The 18,246-nt window shown below is 40.6% G+C and overlaps 1 protein-coding gene across 3 annotated transcripts in view; it reads left to right on the forward strand.

The window, feature by feature from the left end:
• COL14A1 (collagen type XIV alpha 1 chain) overlaps window positions 1–18,246 on the forward strand; it is a 184,328-nt gene that overhangs the window by 156,597 nt on the left and 9,485 nt on the right. For all 3 annotated transcript variants that reach the window (XM_015245410.3, XM_015245407.3, XM_015245409.3), the window contains exons 43-45: window positions 274–309; window positions 1,301–1,367; window positions 4,193–4,381. In XM_015245410.3, the coding sequence (XP_015100896.1) occupies window positions 274–309; window positions 1,301–1,367; window positions 4,193–4,381 (292 nt within the window). The remainder of the gene's footprint in view (window positions 1–273; window positions 310–1,300; window positions 1,368–4,192; window positions 4,382–18,246) is intronic.

Below are 18,246 nucleotides of genomic sequence, written 5' to 3' on the forward strand. Positions count from 1 at the left end.
GGTAAAACTCTAGTGCTGCGCAATCCCAATTTTGTATTCAGGTACACTGTGTCTATGCATTCAAGGTCTGGAAGAGGAACTTGTTTAAAAGTGTTGTCTGCTTGGTGGGATGACGGGTTACTGTTCATTTATCCCTGTTGTTATGTGTCTATTTTTGCTGCTGAATTACTATAGCTAAGAAAACAGTCTTGATCTAATAAGAAAAGATAAACTATCATTATGCCTGGCTGAGTGCAGTGTCACAAGTAACTTGACAATTTAAAATTTTTACAGGGTGTCCCTGGAGCAAAGGGAGAGAGAGGAGAAAGAGTAAGTAACCTCCGGGCTATTGACCAGCCGCAGCTGGTTGCACAACTTTTGCGGCCTAAGCCTGCTAAAGGATGACCATTTACTAGCGTGATTACTCATTGCCCTCAAGCCATTCCTCCACCCCCTCCTCGCCTCAGTTCATTTGCCCCTGAGCACATCTTCAAGTGGAAAACACTCTGGGCTAGAAGCCCACAGGAGCGCTGGCTCCCAGGTGCAGGTCTGCTGCTGTCCAGCTAGCTGCCCATTTCTTTAAAAGATAAAATGGAGAGAATCAAACTTGTCTAACTCACAAAGTGGATTTGATGAAGAAATTCTATAATGAGTGTGAGAAGTCTTCAGAAAAGGAAAAACTCCATACAAAATGCCAAGCAATAGAATGAGGCTCATGTGTTTCCAATACTGGCACCTGGGAAGACGATGGCAGTGTGGAATCAAAGAACTGAATGTGAAACTGAAACTGATGTATCCTAGGGGCCTTCCCTCTCCCTTGGAAATAGTGCCACTGCTAATTTAATTGTGCTGTCGGCTCTCGTAGAAACAGCAGTGACCTTGGGCTCATCCAGTTACCTCTCTGAAGACTTGGGCAATGTGTTTAACTTTGTTCATCTGTAAAATGGGTTGAACACCTTTCCCCTGAGTTGTTAGTATTAAATAAACCACTGCTTGAGAAAATGCTGTATTCTATAAGCTCTAAAGAGCGATAAACAAGGCATTCAGTATAGAAGGGTTTGTTTCAAAACCATTAAATTTTTTTAGAATCTGGGGCCAGTAATGCTTACTTGAGCTTATTTAATAAAGGCTCCCAGGAGCCTTGTACCATGAGTATCAGATTGCTTCCACCTTCTCTGTGTGCACCATGGTGAGCAGTCCCACCTGTTAGGAGCCACCGAGCCCAGGTGAGAACGATGGGTCACGTGATCTCCATCCCGAAAGTCCTGCCGTTGGCAGGGCTTGTGGCTGAGGGTCAGGAGTCTGCTTTTTTCTCATCTAGGGTGACCTACAGTCTCAAGCCATGGTAAGAGCAGTGGCACGTCAGGTGTGCGAACAGCTCATCCAAAGTAAGTGCATTACATTTACACGTTTTCTATTACTTTTCCAAATGGGAATCTGCCTTTCACATACATGTAAAGACTAAGCTTTGTGCAGACACATAAGCTTTACAGGTGGCCACCACTAAGCCGACTAAGAAATCATCAGAGATTACCCTAAGTGCTCTGCATCGATGATACAGAGTCCAAATTTCTCTGTTTGCTGTTTGTCCATATAGATTTAAGTTGACTGCCCAGATCAAATCTTTGATTCCTTCTTTACCTCTCCAAATAGACTTTTCCCCCCAATTCCTCAGCACTTGAAAGCTGCCAGACTAAGTCATCGGAAGCTACCTTCAAATTGCTAGATTTAAATCAATACTTCTTTCTTATCCATTTCTTTTGGTTAGCCCAAGGTCCTTCCCTTTATTCTTTAAGATTTATGCCAAAAAATACAGACACATAAACACACATGCACACATGGGGACAAGCTTCATGTGTCCTTTGGTATGATACTTGGGCTCCGTGTCAGAATTACACTGGAACACACTTTATATCACACCTGTCCCATTTCTTCATTTTAAACTTGGACTTTCCCACAGCCCAGTATTTCAGTTACTGATTTATGATCATTCACTTACGTAGCCATGGATTCTGTACCTTTCTCCCCTGCCCACTGTATCTATTTTGTTTCAGTAATCTAACCGGAGGGTTACTAGGGTGAGCCCTCCTCTTTGCCAGTAGTTCGTTTAGTTCCACAAAGGTCTGAGGCCACGTAGAGATGAGATCGTTCTCTGAAACCCGGCTCTGCTGTCAAGCCCCACCTCTACCCTATGCTTATAGCATCCTTTTTCTCCAGGGCTGATATTACCTGAGTGGCTGCCTTAACAACTTTGAGGTTCTATTTTTTTTAACCCAGGAAGTTTGGGAGTCCTGTAAGTGTCCAAGAAGGCCCTATTGGCTGAGTCCAAAATTCTGTCTGTAGTGGATAAATCCAGATCTCACCCTGGGGAAGGCACAGAGGTCTGTCGGGGCTTTGAGAGTTTCCATTAAGACAAAAATCTCAGAGGAACTGAGTACAAAGCCACTATCTTCAGATGAAGTAGCAAGCCTACTAGATTTTAACTTGATTTCATTTTATATTATGTTGCCCAAACTCGTGTGTGTGAGAGAACTTACCAGTTAAGTGAAACTACTTAAATTTAATGCCAAAATAGGATTCTCTGACAACCCCGGTAATTATAAAAGGGAAACTGAACATTAAGTAGAATACGTCCAAAGCTAAACTGTATCTTGAATTATTTTGTGGGTTTCTCATTCCAAGTATACAACGAAAATGGGCGGTTAATTATTTTAAGGAAACCTAAGGGTTAAATCCTAATATGACTCACTGACCATAGTATAAGGAAAATTTCACAGTCGTTGCTGCCTTATTCTGCTGTAGAATAAAAATCTTATATAAATACGTGATTATTTGAAACATGCCCTAAAAATTAAGAGTTCAGAATCCAGTTTTTCCCCTCAGGCATTCTCAGATTCTTGTGAACAACTTCTAGGAAATGGAAACCAGCAGGGGTTATACAAGAGCTGAAACAGGTCTATAAAATAGGGAGGCCTGGCCTGTCAATGCCATTGTAAGAGGAAAAATATAGAAGAGACCACATGCAACTTTATGAGCAGGACCCAGCTGACCCAGCTTACCCAGACGCTGACTTTCTGGCACCTCACCCATCTTCCCGTACACGACTTCACATTTCTCTGGGCTTCTTGTTTCCTTCCGTTGGCTCCACCTCAGAACTTGATTTCTCATTTAGCATATAATTCCTCTCTTGCTCAGTTATTTGGTTTGAGTCCAGAGCTGCTCTGAAGCGTTATGCTAGGAAAGGTTATATGGGAAACTGTCGAGGCCACAGTGATGACAGCTAGAGAAGTGATAAAGGATGACCCCCTTGTCAAAGGAGGAAGCTGATGTGGAAATGCTTGATCCCACCCAGACCTTCATGAACGTGCCTACTGACGGCTCCTGAGTCATCAGCCAATCCCTTCCTTGTTCCACTCATGGTTCTAGGCTTAAGAATGCATTGACTATATCTTAGAAATAATCCCTCTAAAAATGGTTACTCTTCTTTATTTAGATTTGAATGTTTAAAACGGAATAAATAACAGTCATCTAAAAAATTCATTTCTGTCAGGAAACCTTGTCTCCTGATGAAGCTGGAAAAATGGGGCGTTATGGTGTCAAATACTTTATCAGTCGGTACCTCTAATTGTTCAAATGCATTCTTCCAGGCACAACTGAGTTACGAGATTATGGGAGAAAGAGCCAGATTTAAAAAAATAATAAAGCTAGTGGGAACTTCTGCAGCTGGGACCCAAGTAAAGAGTTCTGCAAAAAGGCTTGGCAGTGAAGCGATGAATTAAAACAAAGCACTTGTCTGGGGATTTGTGAGCAAGAGAGTGGAGCCGGCTTTGTGGGTTGGAAAAAAGATAAATCACTGGGGTGGAAATTGCTGGAGAAAAGGGGCAGCTGGGTGAGGGTTTAGGGGTCAGATAAATGTTGGGGGTGAAGATCAAATTTATGACTTCTGCTCAGTGATGTTTACTGGGATGCTGACGTGAGCTGTGGAATTCCAAACACATGAGATGCGACTTGAATACAGTCCAGCTGTTAATATCATCCAAAGTAAAATGCAAGAATTTTTTAAGTTGGAAACCAACTTATCCCAGAGGGGTGTGCTGCTTCCCTTGGTGGGTGTCTAACAGAATCCTTCAGAGCCTTGACGCATAATACCTGCAGTCCTCTCTTTCTGCATGTGACAGTTCACCGAATGCTGTCTTTGTCCTTCGTGTCTCAGGTCACATGGCCAGGTACACAGCCATCCTCAACCAGATTCCCAGCCACTCCTCATCAATCCGGACCATCCAAGGGCCTCCTGGGGAGCCTGGGAGACCAGGCTCGCCTGGAACCCCCGGGGAGCAAGGACCCCCAGGTGCTCCAGGCTTCCCGGGAAATGCAGGTGTGCCAGGGACCCCAGGAGAACGAGGTAAGCTGGACCCCTCCTCTCACGGTGTGCACTGAAGCAGAGCGTTAACAGTAGTGCTTACACAGTGATAAAGTTCCAAATAATGGATGTAAATTAATTCTACTCCATCTATTCTTCAACTTCTCGCTTATTCCCAGTATTGAGAAAACTGAGTAATCTCAAAGTGTTCATTAAGAGCCATGTCTTCTTGTATGAAAAAGGGGGGATCAGAACCCCCAACTCACCTCTGAGAAGCTTTTGAGCTAATAAGAGGCAGCTTTCCCCTCTAGATGGATAAATTAAGAAAATATGCCCCTTCCTATTAGAAGAATTAGAAATGATACACCCCCTCCCCAGACAGATGCAGCATGACACATGTGTGTCAACTGAAAAAAAATTGCGCAACCTAAACGTTGAGAATTATGTTTTATTTCGTGACTTGGCTGAGGACTTAAGCCTAGAAGACAGCCTCTCAGATAGCTCTGAGGGACTGCTCCAAAGAGGTGAGGGAGGAGCCAGCATATGTAGGAGTTTTACAGCAAAAAAAAAAACAGGTAGTTAGGACGTCAAAAGATAATTATTAATTAAAGAAAAACAGACATCTCAGGTTAATGAATTTAGCACTTTTCTATGTATGGGAAGATGCAAGAGTCTGGGCTCACTGAAATCATTCCTTTGATCTGCACCTTAAGGATCCAGGGCCACTAGCTTGTTCTTTCCCAGCCTGAATCTCCTCAGGGTGCACGGATGAGGGTGGCTGCAGTGGCTGAGGGGGCAGCCTGTTTGTCTCCATCCTGAGTTCCCTCAGGCCTCACCTTCGGGGCAGCTACAGAAGCTGATGGCTTGATGGCTGCAGCATCCTTTGCTGATATGGCAGGGGGCATTCTTTGTCCACATCTATCATGGCAAGTAGCAAACTCTTTTTCGAGATCTGGTGCTCTTTTTTGTGCAGTGTTCATACTGGGCAACAGTCAGTAGCAATCTTGAGATAACTCATTAGTCATACCAACATATGATTCACATGTGCCATTATGGACTATGCCAATTCCGGACTTCAAATTCAATACTATTGGTGGCTCATCTTCCTACAACAGGAGGCAGTATTTTATTTAATAGTTCCATGGGCCAATATTTTCTTTCCTACTAAAATTTCTTTCAAATAGAGATCCTACTTAGCCTTTTCGTCTACGCTTTACAGGTCTTACAATAAAAGACTCCTGATTGAATTTCACTCAGTTCTGTGATTGACCAAGATCTCCCACTCCAGAAGCAGATCAGATCGAAGAGATGTGGCAATACAGGGTTGCATATCAGCCACAAAGAAAGTGATGGGAAAACAGATAACCGATAGAAGTATTTTCTAGGATACAAGTTTATAGAATGTAGATCAGGAGAAAATCTAACTATTACCAATTTGCTCTGTGAGTCATACTGCTTTGGTGAGATGGGTCGGAGATATTCCTTTGATCAGATTTGAGATGTAAAATGCAGACGACAGAGAGAGTATTTCATGTTCGTTCTTGGTCCGTGCCCACAGGCCATGTGCATTTCTGCCTCTGCACTTTGGAACACTTTGTTCTTCCCCCTTTGGAAAAGTCCTTTCCTTTCACCTTACTCTTTTTTTAAAAATTTAATTTTATTTATGTATTTATTTTTATCGGAGTACCGTCAGTTACAATGTGTTAATTTCTGGTGTACAGCACAATGTCCCAGTCATGCGTATACATACATATATGCGTCTTACATACATATATGCGTCTTACTCTTAGTTCAAGGCTCAGCTTAACCCCTCTCTCATGCATGAAGTTTTTGTTGGTTTTCCCAGACTGACAAATGTCTGCACCCCCTGAATACCTAAAGCACTATCTCTCCCACTCATTTTAGCAGTTACTGAACAATATGATGGCCAAAAGCAGGGATCAGGTCTGAACTGCTTTGCACATAATAGATCCTCACTAGATAATTGTTACTTTGATTGCTTTGCACATAATAGATCCTCACTAGATAATTGTTACTTTGATTGCTTTGTACATAAAAGATCCTCACTAGATAATTGTTACTTTGATTGCAGCCCAGTTTGGATTTTTCTTTCTGAAGGTTTTTCCTATGCTAGGGCACTAAATCAGCAGATGTAGAGAAGGTTGTAATTTCATCACAGCACACCAAAGATCTGGTGGCCAGGAAGGTGGCCACCTCTGTCAGCAGGACACCCTCTAATGGTGTCGGTGATGGATCAACTGTGACTGGGGAAGTGCAGAGCCAGCACCTGAGTCACTCTAGGCAAGTCACAAGTTGTCTTTGTTCCTTTTGGAAGTCCTGATCTTGGGCTTGCCAGACTGAGTCTTTCCTTCTCTGCAAGAACACTTGAATGCTTAGATCAGAGGAAAATCAGCTAGGGGTTCTCAAGCAGTGGTCCAGACAACCCTTGAAATATGAATTTCCATGATATAATTTTCTGACATACATGTATATATTCGTAAAGAGTATAGTCATCAAGCAGAATCCTGTATTTCACAAACACATAGGGGATGACAGTAAGACAAAGTGAGAAATGCCCTTTGAGCTTGAGGGGAGGTGATTTTGGTTGATCACCAATTGAGGGGGTGTGCCTTGGGGTTTAAGGCTGGTGTTTATAGTTCAACACTCAAGGGACCTTTCATTCCCAGCAAAGGGCTTCAATCCTGTTGCAACTGAGATTCACGGTTGCAAGGAGAACAATAAATAAAAAAAAAAAATTTTTATTGAAGTATAGTTGGTTTACAATGTTGTGTTAGTTTCAGGTGTACAGCAAAGTGACTCATATTTTGATCTTAGCCTTGTGGTTCAAATCCCCAGGAAAGACTGAGACAGAAAAATGTCTGCCTTTCCACTAAATCAAAGCAATAGAATTTTAAAACTGAAGAAACCGAAGCCATCTTTTCTCCTGACCCTCTTATTTTATGTAAAAAAAAAAAAAAAAGGAGCATATGAAGGCATTGAGGCCTAGAGATGCTAGAAGTCAGCCAATGTCAGGACTGGATCATGTTTTCAGGGTTTTTTTTTCTGTATAAAATGCAATTATCACTATGCTCTAGAATACAATTTTTAAAGGACATTTTAATGAGTGAAAATAAGTATTATTACTAGGTGGTGTACTTAGACAAACAATAAGCTATAAAAGCAAGACTAAAAGAAATATGGATGTTGAATATGCTGACATAGTACTTAAGTGGAACCTCACTTTCTGCTGAGTCTTTAAAAATTCATGGCTCCATTGACTTTGGCTAATTTTTCACCAGAAGTGCTCCATCTGATTTCCCTCTTACAATTTTTCAAAAGTTTTTAACAATTTTTTAAATGTGGTGCCACAGGAAAAAATACATTTTACATCAACGACACGGTACGTGTGTGCACTTGAATGCATACAAACTAGCAGAACTGAGGCAAATGGAAATAATGCCTACCCTTCTGTTGTTTCCTGTTTTCTTTTATCAAAAGGCTGAGCAGATTTTATGGATTTTGTGACCTCCATTTGAAATACACTGTTCTAATTCAGGATCTTCAATTAACCCCTTTCTTATCATTGACATAGCCAGAGAATATGCATTTTTAGAGAAGAGAAAAGAAGTGACAAATATTCCTTCCACCTTAGCAAGGAGAAGCAGATGCCAGTTCATGGCTTTCCTCATTACCTAACAGAAGGCTGTGTTTTCACTCCATCTGATTGCCTTCCTCTCTCTCGTTAGCCTTTGTCTTTTTCAACTTAAACGATGTATTTTTCATTCGATTGTATGGAACCTTCTTTTGTCTATCTTCTCACGTAGATTGTAAACAATGTAGAATCCTTAGAACTTAAGCACTCAGAGGGCCCTGCAGCTCTCGTTCATCTGAAGCTTGCACTACACCTTGGACTTGGCTAATTATTGGCACTGGAATTGAAGGGGTTCCATTTGCATAACATACGCAGAATGTTCTGCAGCGCAGTTTCTCACCCACTTTTTCTCCTTGCTCATATTACACCGTTAACTTATGCCAAAGAAAAGCGGTTCCTTTGTGGGCCATGATTTTGTTGCCTCTCCCCACTAAACCCTGTACTGTCTTCGGGTAAATGGCTCTATATCCCCGCTTCTACAGTTCAGAAAATGAGTCAGATCAGCTCTGAGGCTCCTCATTTGTTCCCTGAACTGTGACAATTGAGTCCAGGCTATTCTGACCTAAACTCACTCTCCAATCCCAGCATTGTGTGATTTTAATAGATCCCCTGGATAACGACTCAGTTTCTATTTCTGATCTCTGCATGTCATTCCCAGATATTAATCTGTTTATTTCCTTATTCCATTTACTTACATGTTCATTATGCACACTGATGTCTTAAACCATATACGAACCCAGTCGACAGTAAGCTCGTTGGTCTATAGTTCACAAAACTAAGTTTCTTTATTTACCTGAAAAGAACTGGGAAATTTTCCTGATTTCAGTCTTTGTGCAACCCCTTCAGTTTCCATCATTCTTCAAAAAATATTGGATCAGAGGAGTCATCGAACTAAGGATTTTTATGTTTAGATTGTGTATCCATAACAGCTGGAATTCAAATCTGGTTTATTTTGTACCATAAATCAACAAATATTTATGAATGTAAAGTTTTTCAGTTTCCATGATTCTCCAAAAAATATTGGATCAGAGGAGTCATCGAACTGAGGATTTTTATGTTTAGATTGTGTATCCATAACAGCTGAAATTCAAGTATGGTTTATTTTGTACCATAAATCAACAAATATTTATGATTGTAAAGTTTATGTGAGGCTTTTGGTTGGGGTGTGTGTGAGCTAATACTATTACTGATGGTTTTCATTTGTCAGGTACCTAGTGCATCTACCAATAATGTACACACTCTCATTTGGATAAAATAGAAGACGTGGTTTGGATAAGGGAAGAATATGAACCATCACTGAATGTACATACTGGTAAATGCTAATCAGCAAGTTATGTAGAAAGTAAATGCTGTTGGAATTTAGAGGCAGACATCACTATGACCTTTGATAAGAAACAGTTCTATCATTTATTAAGCAGTTACTTAATAAACTCTCAGTTGCTTGGTACATTATGAATTCTCATAAAAAAATTTTATGAGATCAGTATTAGCCCCATTTTTAGGTGAGGAGACTGAGACTCAGCAAGATGATCAATTGTCACAAAGCCCACTAAGCTGAACAACAGGGGACCAGAATTCAAATCCAGATGTCTATGATTCCAGATGTATATGTATTCGTGCTTACTTCCCTCTGCCCTGTTGTCACCTATGAATTCATTGCTTGGCAGGTGGGGTTTTTACAGAAGAGAGGCCAGAACTGTGCAGTCTATCTGGTGAACTCTGTTTCATTGTAGATTCCAACTTCCACAATTCAAAGCATGTGAACTGCTGGACTGACCAGAGTGTTTCAGTGGGTTGTGGTCGTGCTATCCGCAAGCTTCTTGTGCACTCTGCTCTGCTGTGTTTGGAGATGCAGCCTTGGGGCATCCATGACCTGGTAGATAACCAGCTTTGAGGTGAAGTTGGGTGATCTGTTTTGGGGAAATATGAATATGATTAAAAACATTTTTTGTGGTTATACATTTTGGCACTTGACAATTCTAGGATGTTAGCATGTGCCTAGTAGGGGAATTACCTTTAGGGAAACTGGTCATGGCTTTGGCAATTTGGGGTGCACTCATAGAAGTTATGCTTCTAGTATAATACCTCACCCTAGCGGCACACAGGGGAGAAACCTGGAACTAAATAATTCAGTTTTGTTTTACCTCTGATATTTTAGAAGAGAAACCATTTTTACCTCTACGTGTGATTCTGCTTTAGCTGGAAGCAGCATGATGGGATGGTAAGAATGGAGTCTGGGGCATCAATCACATATGAGCTAGAATCTTAGCTTTACCACTTACTAGTTATGTAATCTTGGCTGCTTAATCTTGCAACTTAATCTTTCTGGATCTTCATTCATTCATCTAACCAACACTTACTGAGCATCTAGTATATGTTAGGTCTGGTGCTGGCTGTTACAACATAGTGGTAAACAGGGGATACAGTTCTTGCCTTTTATGTGCCTAGCATGGAGACAGATACTAACCAAAAATACATGAATAGATTAATTTCAGTTGTTTTAAGTGTTATGAAAAAATGTCAGCTGCTCTCTGAGCATAGAAGAAGGGACTCTGACTTAGTCTTTTAGCCAAGACCTGGAAGTTGAGGAGTTTGCCATATCAATCATAGAGTCAGGAGAGAGCATTCTTGGCAGAGACAGCAATAGCATGTGCAAAGGTCCTGAGGTGGGAAAGGACTTGAAACCTGTAGAGCCAGGATTCTCAACCCTAGTAAACATGTTGTCTCCTTTTTATACCAAATAATTTGGAACATCTCCTTTACTGTTCTAAACTAAAATTCATAGATAATAAATGTAACCTACCTTCATATATAATTGAAAAAAAAAAACTAGGATGCCCTCTGGTGTAGTACAAAGAAGTAGAAGGAAAGTAATCAATGAGTCAAATAATTTATTCCAATATGGAAATTTTCAGCATAGCTGCACTGGAAACATAATGAAGTCAGAATGAATATTCGAGAATTATTAAAATACAACAGCTACACACAACATTGTAAAATGATTATAAATCAATAAAAAATGTTAAAAAAAACAGCTACAAATTCAGGCTGATATAGTTGAGTTTATGAATTACTTATGTCTCTGCATTCATCTCTATTGTGTTCACAGTGAAGATCTACTAAGATAGCAAATACATCATTGGCATTATGCAAACAAATTATTTTGCAAACTTTTATTATGCAAACTTTTTCAGACACATGTTCCTTGGTTAACAGACCTCTTGGTTTTCCATTATATTTCTGTTTCCTCTAGGGCTTTCTCTAGAGAAGCCTTGTAATACTGACTATCCCCTCCCACCCATTGATGGTGGCAGTGTCTTTCCCCATTCCAGTGTCTGGGAAAAGTTAAATGGAAATGACTGGGGGCCATCATTCCAAAGACTTTCCCTGCTGGAATTCGTTGGTTTCTGTAAAGGTCATTAGTACTTTACATCTACTCTGTGGGATCAAATATTTTGGGTGCTAAGAGCTCTAATCACTCCAGTATTGCTACTGAGGCTAAAAATTATCATCTTAATTAGCGTTGGAATAAAATTGGAATGTCATCCTCAATCAACAGAAAATTTCAGGTTTTTGTTTAAGAGCTTGATGCTAGGACAGTTTTCTCCCTCTGTCTGCTACATAGGCTAATTTGTTATTGTTCTTTGAGGATAAAATCCCTGAGTGAATTTTGAAGTTGGAAAATGAGTCCCCTCAAGCTTTCCCTGCCACAGAAGACAAAAATTCTAGTGACTAAATGTAAAGAAAGATGAGATTTAAGAATCAGTATTTATCAGTTCTAAAGTTCTAGATGTTAACTTGAAGAAGGTAGACTTTGTTTCAGAAAATGAGAATGGGGGCTGGAAGAAAGATGAGAAAATAAAATACTACTGAACTCCTGCAAGCAAACACAGGTAGAAAAGGAATCAACCATTCTCTGATCCTGTAAGTCTCCTATGTCATTTCAGGGACATAGAAATGGCAGTCAGGGTAGAAGACGCTGTGCGTACACACTAAAGCTAGCATTCAGTCCCTGGGGCTCACGCTACAGTTTATTATGAATCCACAGGGCTGAGAATTCTAGAGAAAAAAACTGGGTCCCCAAAGGATTCAAAACTGGGAGAGAGAAGTAGGGTTCTTATATTCAGTATTCCTGTGGTTGAAAAGAGCTGTTGGCATGGAAGACACATTTGGCAGAAAACTTTGGTCACAAATTCAGAAATGAAGTGTAGTAATTGTGAGCCAGGAATGCCTCAATGTTTTTAAGCATCTGTGAAACTTCTTAATGTCCCTTGTATCCTGGTTTGTTCCCGGAAAATATTATCTTTATGGGACAGGTCAACTCGATTAAAGATAGAGGGCTGGTAGAGCTCTTATAATAATTTACTGGTTGATGCTTAAATATTTACAGATCTTCCCTGTGTTGTTGTGTTATAGTCGGTATTCAGTTGCATGAGATGGTGTTATTTTCATTGCTGATAAAAATCTGCTGAAATACAAGTTTGCCTTCTTCCTCTCTTGCTTCCCCATTCCCTGCCTCTCATCTCCTGAGAGAGGAATTCCAGAGAAATAGAGTTTTCTCTTTTCTCATCCATTAATTATCTGGTAAAGTCCAATTTGAATGACCTTTGGAACAAGACCTTTCTCTGAAGGTTTGATGGATTGTGTTTTCCTAGTGCGTAGTGAGCTTAAGGCATTGCCAATGAATGCTCTTTCTCTTTTTCTCTTTGTACGATCTGTTAATTTTAGGTTTTTTTGTTTTTTTTTTTTTTTTGGTCCTGTTGCAGAGTGACCCTTTGCATTCATTATGGCTGCAGAGAGAAGCTCAGTGTGTTGATCTTAGGGTCATTGAACAGATTACCCTAAAACTCAGCAGATTAAAACAACAAAATATATATAACCATGGATTTTATGGGTCTGGAATTCAGGAGTGGTTTGGCTGGGTGCTTCATAAGGTTGCAGTCAAGATCTCAGTCAGGGCTACCATTATCTGAAGGCTTGAGTGGGGCTGGCAGATCTGCTTCCAGGACGGTCAGCTCACTCACAGTGCTACGGGCAAAGTCTCAGGCCCTCCCTGACTTCTTCTTACATTTGCATGAGAAGGGTGGGTCTCTCCTTTGGGATGCTTGAATGTTCTCACAACATGACAGCTTCTTCTTCAGAGCCAATGATCCAAGAGAGAGCAGAGAGGAGTTCACAGTGCCTTTTCTGACTAGTCCCAGAAGTCACAGCTTTTACTTTCAGTATATTGTCTTTATTAGAAGGGAGTCACTAAGTCTTGCCCATACTCAAGGACAGAACTAAGCTGTACATTGTGAAGGGAAGAGTATCATATATTTGTGAGTATGTAGTTAATCACACTCCTTTAAATTAAACCAGGGTCTCCTGCCCTTATAATATTAACTGGGTGGTGCTTTCATCCACAAGAATGATTTCCAAGCAGCCTGACTTCTAGGACACTTGTGAAGGTTTGGCTTATGCTGTGTCTGACTGTTTTGCCCATTTAAATGGGTGTTTTTCTCTCGCACCCCCTTTAAATTATTCAAATGCCAGATGTAGTTTCTAGAGGGAAATATAAGACGTAGATTTAAGCACCTTGAAAGAGCAGTACCTGTTGGAAAAGAATTTTCGTTGACTGACATTTTCCGTATTCCTGTTTCTGGAATTAATTGTAGTAAGAATAGAATCATTTTCCTAACAAACACTAAGCATGATTTTTTAAAAGTCATTGACAAATTAAAATTATTATCAGATTGTACTTTGTACTATTGTAATATGGCTATTACAATAACAAAAAACTGTAACTGGTGTTTTGTCTTCTATTTGTCATGAAAACTGATGGAGTTGTTTTTATAGCTTAATTTTTTTTTTTTTGGAATCCTTAATTGCAGAGTCTGTGTAGTAGGTCATAGCAGATTCTTTGCATTGGATTTCAGTCCTTGTCTGGAGTAATGAGTATAATATTATGCTAGAAATACTGCTCAACATTAGTGCCATCTCAGTAAGATATCTTTGGGTCATCCCAGCTCATATTTTCCAGTCAGCTTCACTTCAGGTCTGTACCTTTTGCTCTAGCCAAACTGAACTGCTCAGGGCTCTCGGTATTAGTCAGCTTTTGCTGCATGACAATCCAAAAAAATCTCATTAGCATACAATAATAAATAATATTTCTCAGTACATCTGGGGGAGGCAGGGGCATCTCTGCTCTGCCAGAGCCCTGGCTGGAGAGGCAGTAGCTCCCTAGAGTATGTTCTCCTTGTGACAATGGCAGAAATAAAACAGAGCAACGCAACCACCCAATCATATTTCAAGCCTCTGTTCCTGTCACTGCCAGTGATATCCCATTGGTCAAAGCAGGTCACATGGCCAAGCCTCAATCCAAGGGGTAAGGAAATGCAGGAGCCTATTGCAAGAAAATGAATGTCTAATTCTATTGTAGAGCAGTGAAGAATTCATACCATTCATTCAGTTTACCAAATTCTTCATACATGCCTTTTCCTTTCCACACTCAATGCTGATTCCTGTTATGCCCTGTTCTTACAGACTTTCATGGATTTTCACATGCTCTTCCAACTCTCCCGAACTCCCTTTCTTCCTCTGGTTCATTTAGACTCCAACTTTGAAACTTATTTCAAGAGTCACCTCTGCCAGACCACTCCTTCCTCAGCATGGTTTATTTGTTTGGCGATTGTGTTTGTTGTTGCTACCCTGCGTTCTTCCAGCTGAGTGAAACTGAGTAAAATCTCCCTCGGTCCCCAAGCACAGGCCTCCATCACAGCAGTTTCCCATTATATTGTAATTGTTGGTGTCCTTGTCTGTCTTTCTGCTGGACTGTGAGTTCCTTGCATGGAACTGTGACTTTCATCTCAACATCCCTCCATCCACAAGGAATCTGAACAGATATTTTTAACAAATGAGTGAATGGCTGATCCCTACCTCATTACTATATGAAACATATCACTTAGCACCGAGGTAGAATATACTTTCTTGAGTCAACCTTTATTGATTTCACTTCTGTTAATCCTATTTCACCAATGAGGCTCCGTGCTCCCCACAAAACATATTTAATATGTGTTTTCCTTTTATTCCTCATAATACCTGACATCCAGTAGTTACTTCATGAATCATAAGTGATTTATGGTGCTAATTACCACTTGGCTAGATTTTTGGCTGCCATTTCCCATTCAACCCTAGAGCCATGATAAAAGCAGAAGCCCATGTGGTTAAGTAATCAATCCAAAGACATCCTGTTAATAGCCAATTACTGCCAAGTTGACAATGTCAGCATTTTCTTCAAGTCATCATCATATAAATTTAGCTAAACAAGCAGGGTGAAACTTCTAAATAGAAATTTTGGTTATACTGGGTAGGAAGTGCGTATAAAAGAGCAAATGCATTGGAAATTTCAGTGCCTAAATTTGTGTGTCTAATTTAAATGTCTGTGGTTGCAAGATCAAAGGACTATATTGCCTTGGCGGGTGTGTGTGTGTGTGTGTGTGTGTGTGTGTGTGTGTGTGTAAATAATCTGGAGAGAGAGAGGGAACTCCCTTTTATTTTTAATCATTTTTTTCTTTTTTCCTCTAGTTTTATTGAGATATAATTGACATACAGCACTGTCTAAGTTTGAGGTGTAAAGCGTAATGATTTGACTTACTTACATCATGAAGTGATTATCACAGTAAGTTTAGTGAAACTCCATCATCTTGTATAGACACAAAATTAAAGAAACAGGAAAAAAATTTTTGTCTTGTGAAAATATTTTTCTCTTAGGATTTGCTTTCTTGACAGCTTTCATATATAATGTACAGCAGTATTAATTATTTTTGTCATATTGCACCTTCCATCTCCAGTACTTATTTATCTTATAACTGGAAGTTTGTACCTTTTACTGCCTCCAACCACTTCCCACTCCCTTCACTCCCTTTCTTTTAAATGTAGGAATGTGCTTTGGTGTTTTCTAAATTTGTGGCCTTGAACATAAACAAGTAAAATGGAAGTGTAACATGTACTAGTTTATATGATAAAACTAAAGTTATTTTTATTAGCTGTGATAAACCATTTTCAGTGAATTTTTTGATATGGCTTTTAAAGCAATAAATATCTCATAATGAATAAAAATACCAAAATACATTTGTGCATCTGGGTGAAAATATACATAGAAAAGATACATTCATTAACCCTTTCCATTTTCATTGATTCTAGATTTGACTTTAACATTAAATTACTATGAGAATATAGCAAAGTAATTTGACTTTCCTGAACTTTGTTAGCTTGGAAAAACATGATGAAGATCCTAGATGTAAGATGTGTTCATCTTAATAGTGATTCTTGATGCTTGTTGTGAAGGGCTGTTGGTTATAACACATTTTGTTTTAAACTCTGTAGACCCTGACCTTGTCCCAGTGCCCGGACATGGCTCCCTTCTTTCCCAGGAGTAGAGAGCATTGTATCACTTTTCAGTTCTCTAAGGAATGAAGACTAGACCAAGCTCTAAATATCATCAACTGGTTGAATATTCATGCTGAATCTACAATGATCACTTTTTAAGCCAAAGCAACTGGCTTATTTTTCTGCTAACTTTGGATCATTTATAATTTTCCCAACAGTCAATGTTGGAAATAATATTGAAGGAGGATCAATCAAAATTTTGGAGCTGAAAGTGATAGATTGGCATTTGATCCGACATTCTTGTCATATACCCTTTAGGTCATAATATGAGTGGCAATACCAGGTGGATACCTGGTGCCCTGTATAATCCCTTTTCCTTTTTGCTTTTCACGTGCAGTTGTGAATGGTCCACCTGCAATGAGATGGGGACGGTGTGCATCGATGAACTGTATGTCTCACTGTCTTCTTTCCTCTCCTCCCTTCTCAATTTCCATTCTCCCTCCTGCACTCCTTCCTCCCTGCTGCACTTCCCTCCTCCCCCTCATTGCCCAAATGTAAGTGTGTCTAACTTAGATGTCCATGGTCAAAGGCCAAAGGACCTCCTGCCTGTATTACCATGTCTCTAAGTGCTAGAAAATCCTGAAGCGCAAAATATCAAGATCTTGATCTTGATCTGGTTAATGAGATCCTTAAGTAACCCTACTAAATGATTAAATACGCCTTTCCCTGGCTTTCCTGTGGGACTAGCACAGTGTTTATTGGTGGAGTTGAGCTCTGTGGGATTCCCATCCGCCTCAGCTAATTGTATTGCTTTGCAGCACCCAGCTCAGGTAGATCCAGGTTTTGTGCATCCTGAAGCTTCAACATTTTGAGTTCCTCTTTAAGAAAAAGAGTATGACATTACCCACAAAAAAACTAGGTCGGAAGTTCTATGTGCCTGAGGATCGATATCCAAACTCCACAGTCTGCTACACAGAGTTCGTCATGACCTGGCCTAGATCAGCCCCTTATTCTGCCACGCCCCAGCCTGCAGCTGCCACAGCCATTCCAAACCACTTCTAGTTCCCCAGGCACCTCTCTTCTCTCTCATCTGCGAGACTTTGTGTGTGTGTTTCCATCTGCCCCTTCTTTCCTTGGCTAATGCCTGCTCGTCAAGACTTAACTTCAAGGCGGGGAGGATATAGCTCAGTGGCAGAGCGCATGCTTAGCATGCACAGGGCCGTAGGTTCAATCCCCAGTACTTCCATTAAATAAGTAACTATAAACTTAATTGCCTCCCCCTACACCCCCAAAAAGACTTAACTTCGAGAGTCAGCTCTACTGGAAAGCCTTCTGAGAGACCCCACTGATGCCTCAGTTCTGTGCCCCCACATTTTGTTGTAGCGATTCCCACCCTGCTTTACAGCTACTTGTTTGTCTGTTTTCCTTACTGCATGGTGACTTGCTACAGGCAGGAAGGATGCTTTCGGCCCTGAGTTCTCTGTGCCTGAAATTGGGATTGGACGAGGGAGTTTGCTCTCGTTTGGCTCTTCCCCCTTCTATCGCTGTGGGTCACCATGCCTCCAGGCTTCCTTGCTCTCTGCTCCTGGGCGGTTTAGCCAGTGGGAGGCACTGAGGAGGATCAGAGGGTTTGAAGAGGAGAAAAGTCAGTTTCTCCTCACTCCCTCCCCTGCCTACTCTGTGACTCCAATTGTGGCTACAGCCCCTGTGTGACTCTTGCTTCCACTGTACAATCTCATTCTCATTCTAGAACCTACTAGAGACCACAGGCACTGGGTTCCAGTCACACTATTTCCTCTCAATGTCCCTGCACTCCTAGGGGTGATAGTTGCTTCCTGCTGTTGCTAATGTGTGAGTTGCCTCATCACCTCTATTTGGCTTCACAGTC

This window comes from Vicugna pacos, chromosome 25 (genome assembly GCF_048564905.1).
Source record: "Vicugna pacos chromosome 25, VicPac4, whole genome shotgun sequence".
In the NCBI taxonomy this organism is placed as follows: domain Eukaryota; kingdom Metazoa; phylum Chordata; class Mammalia; order Artiodactyla; family Camelidae; genus Vicugna; species Vicugna pacos.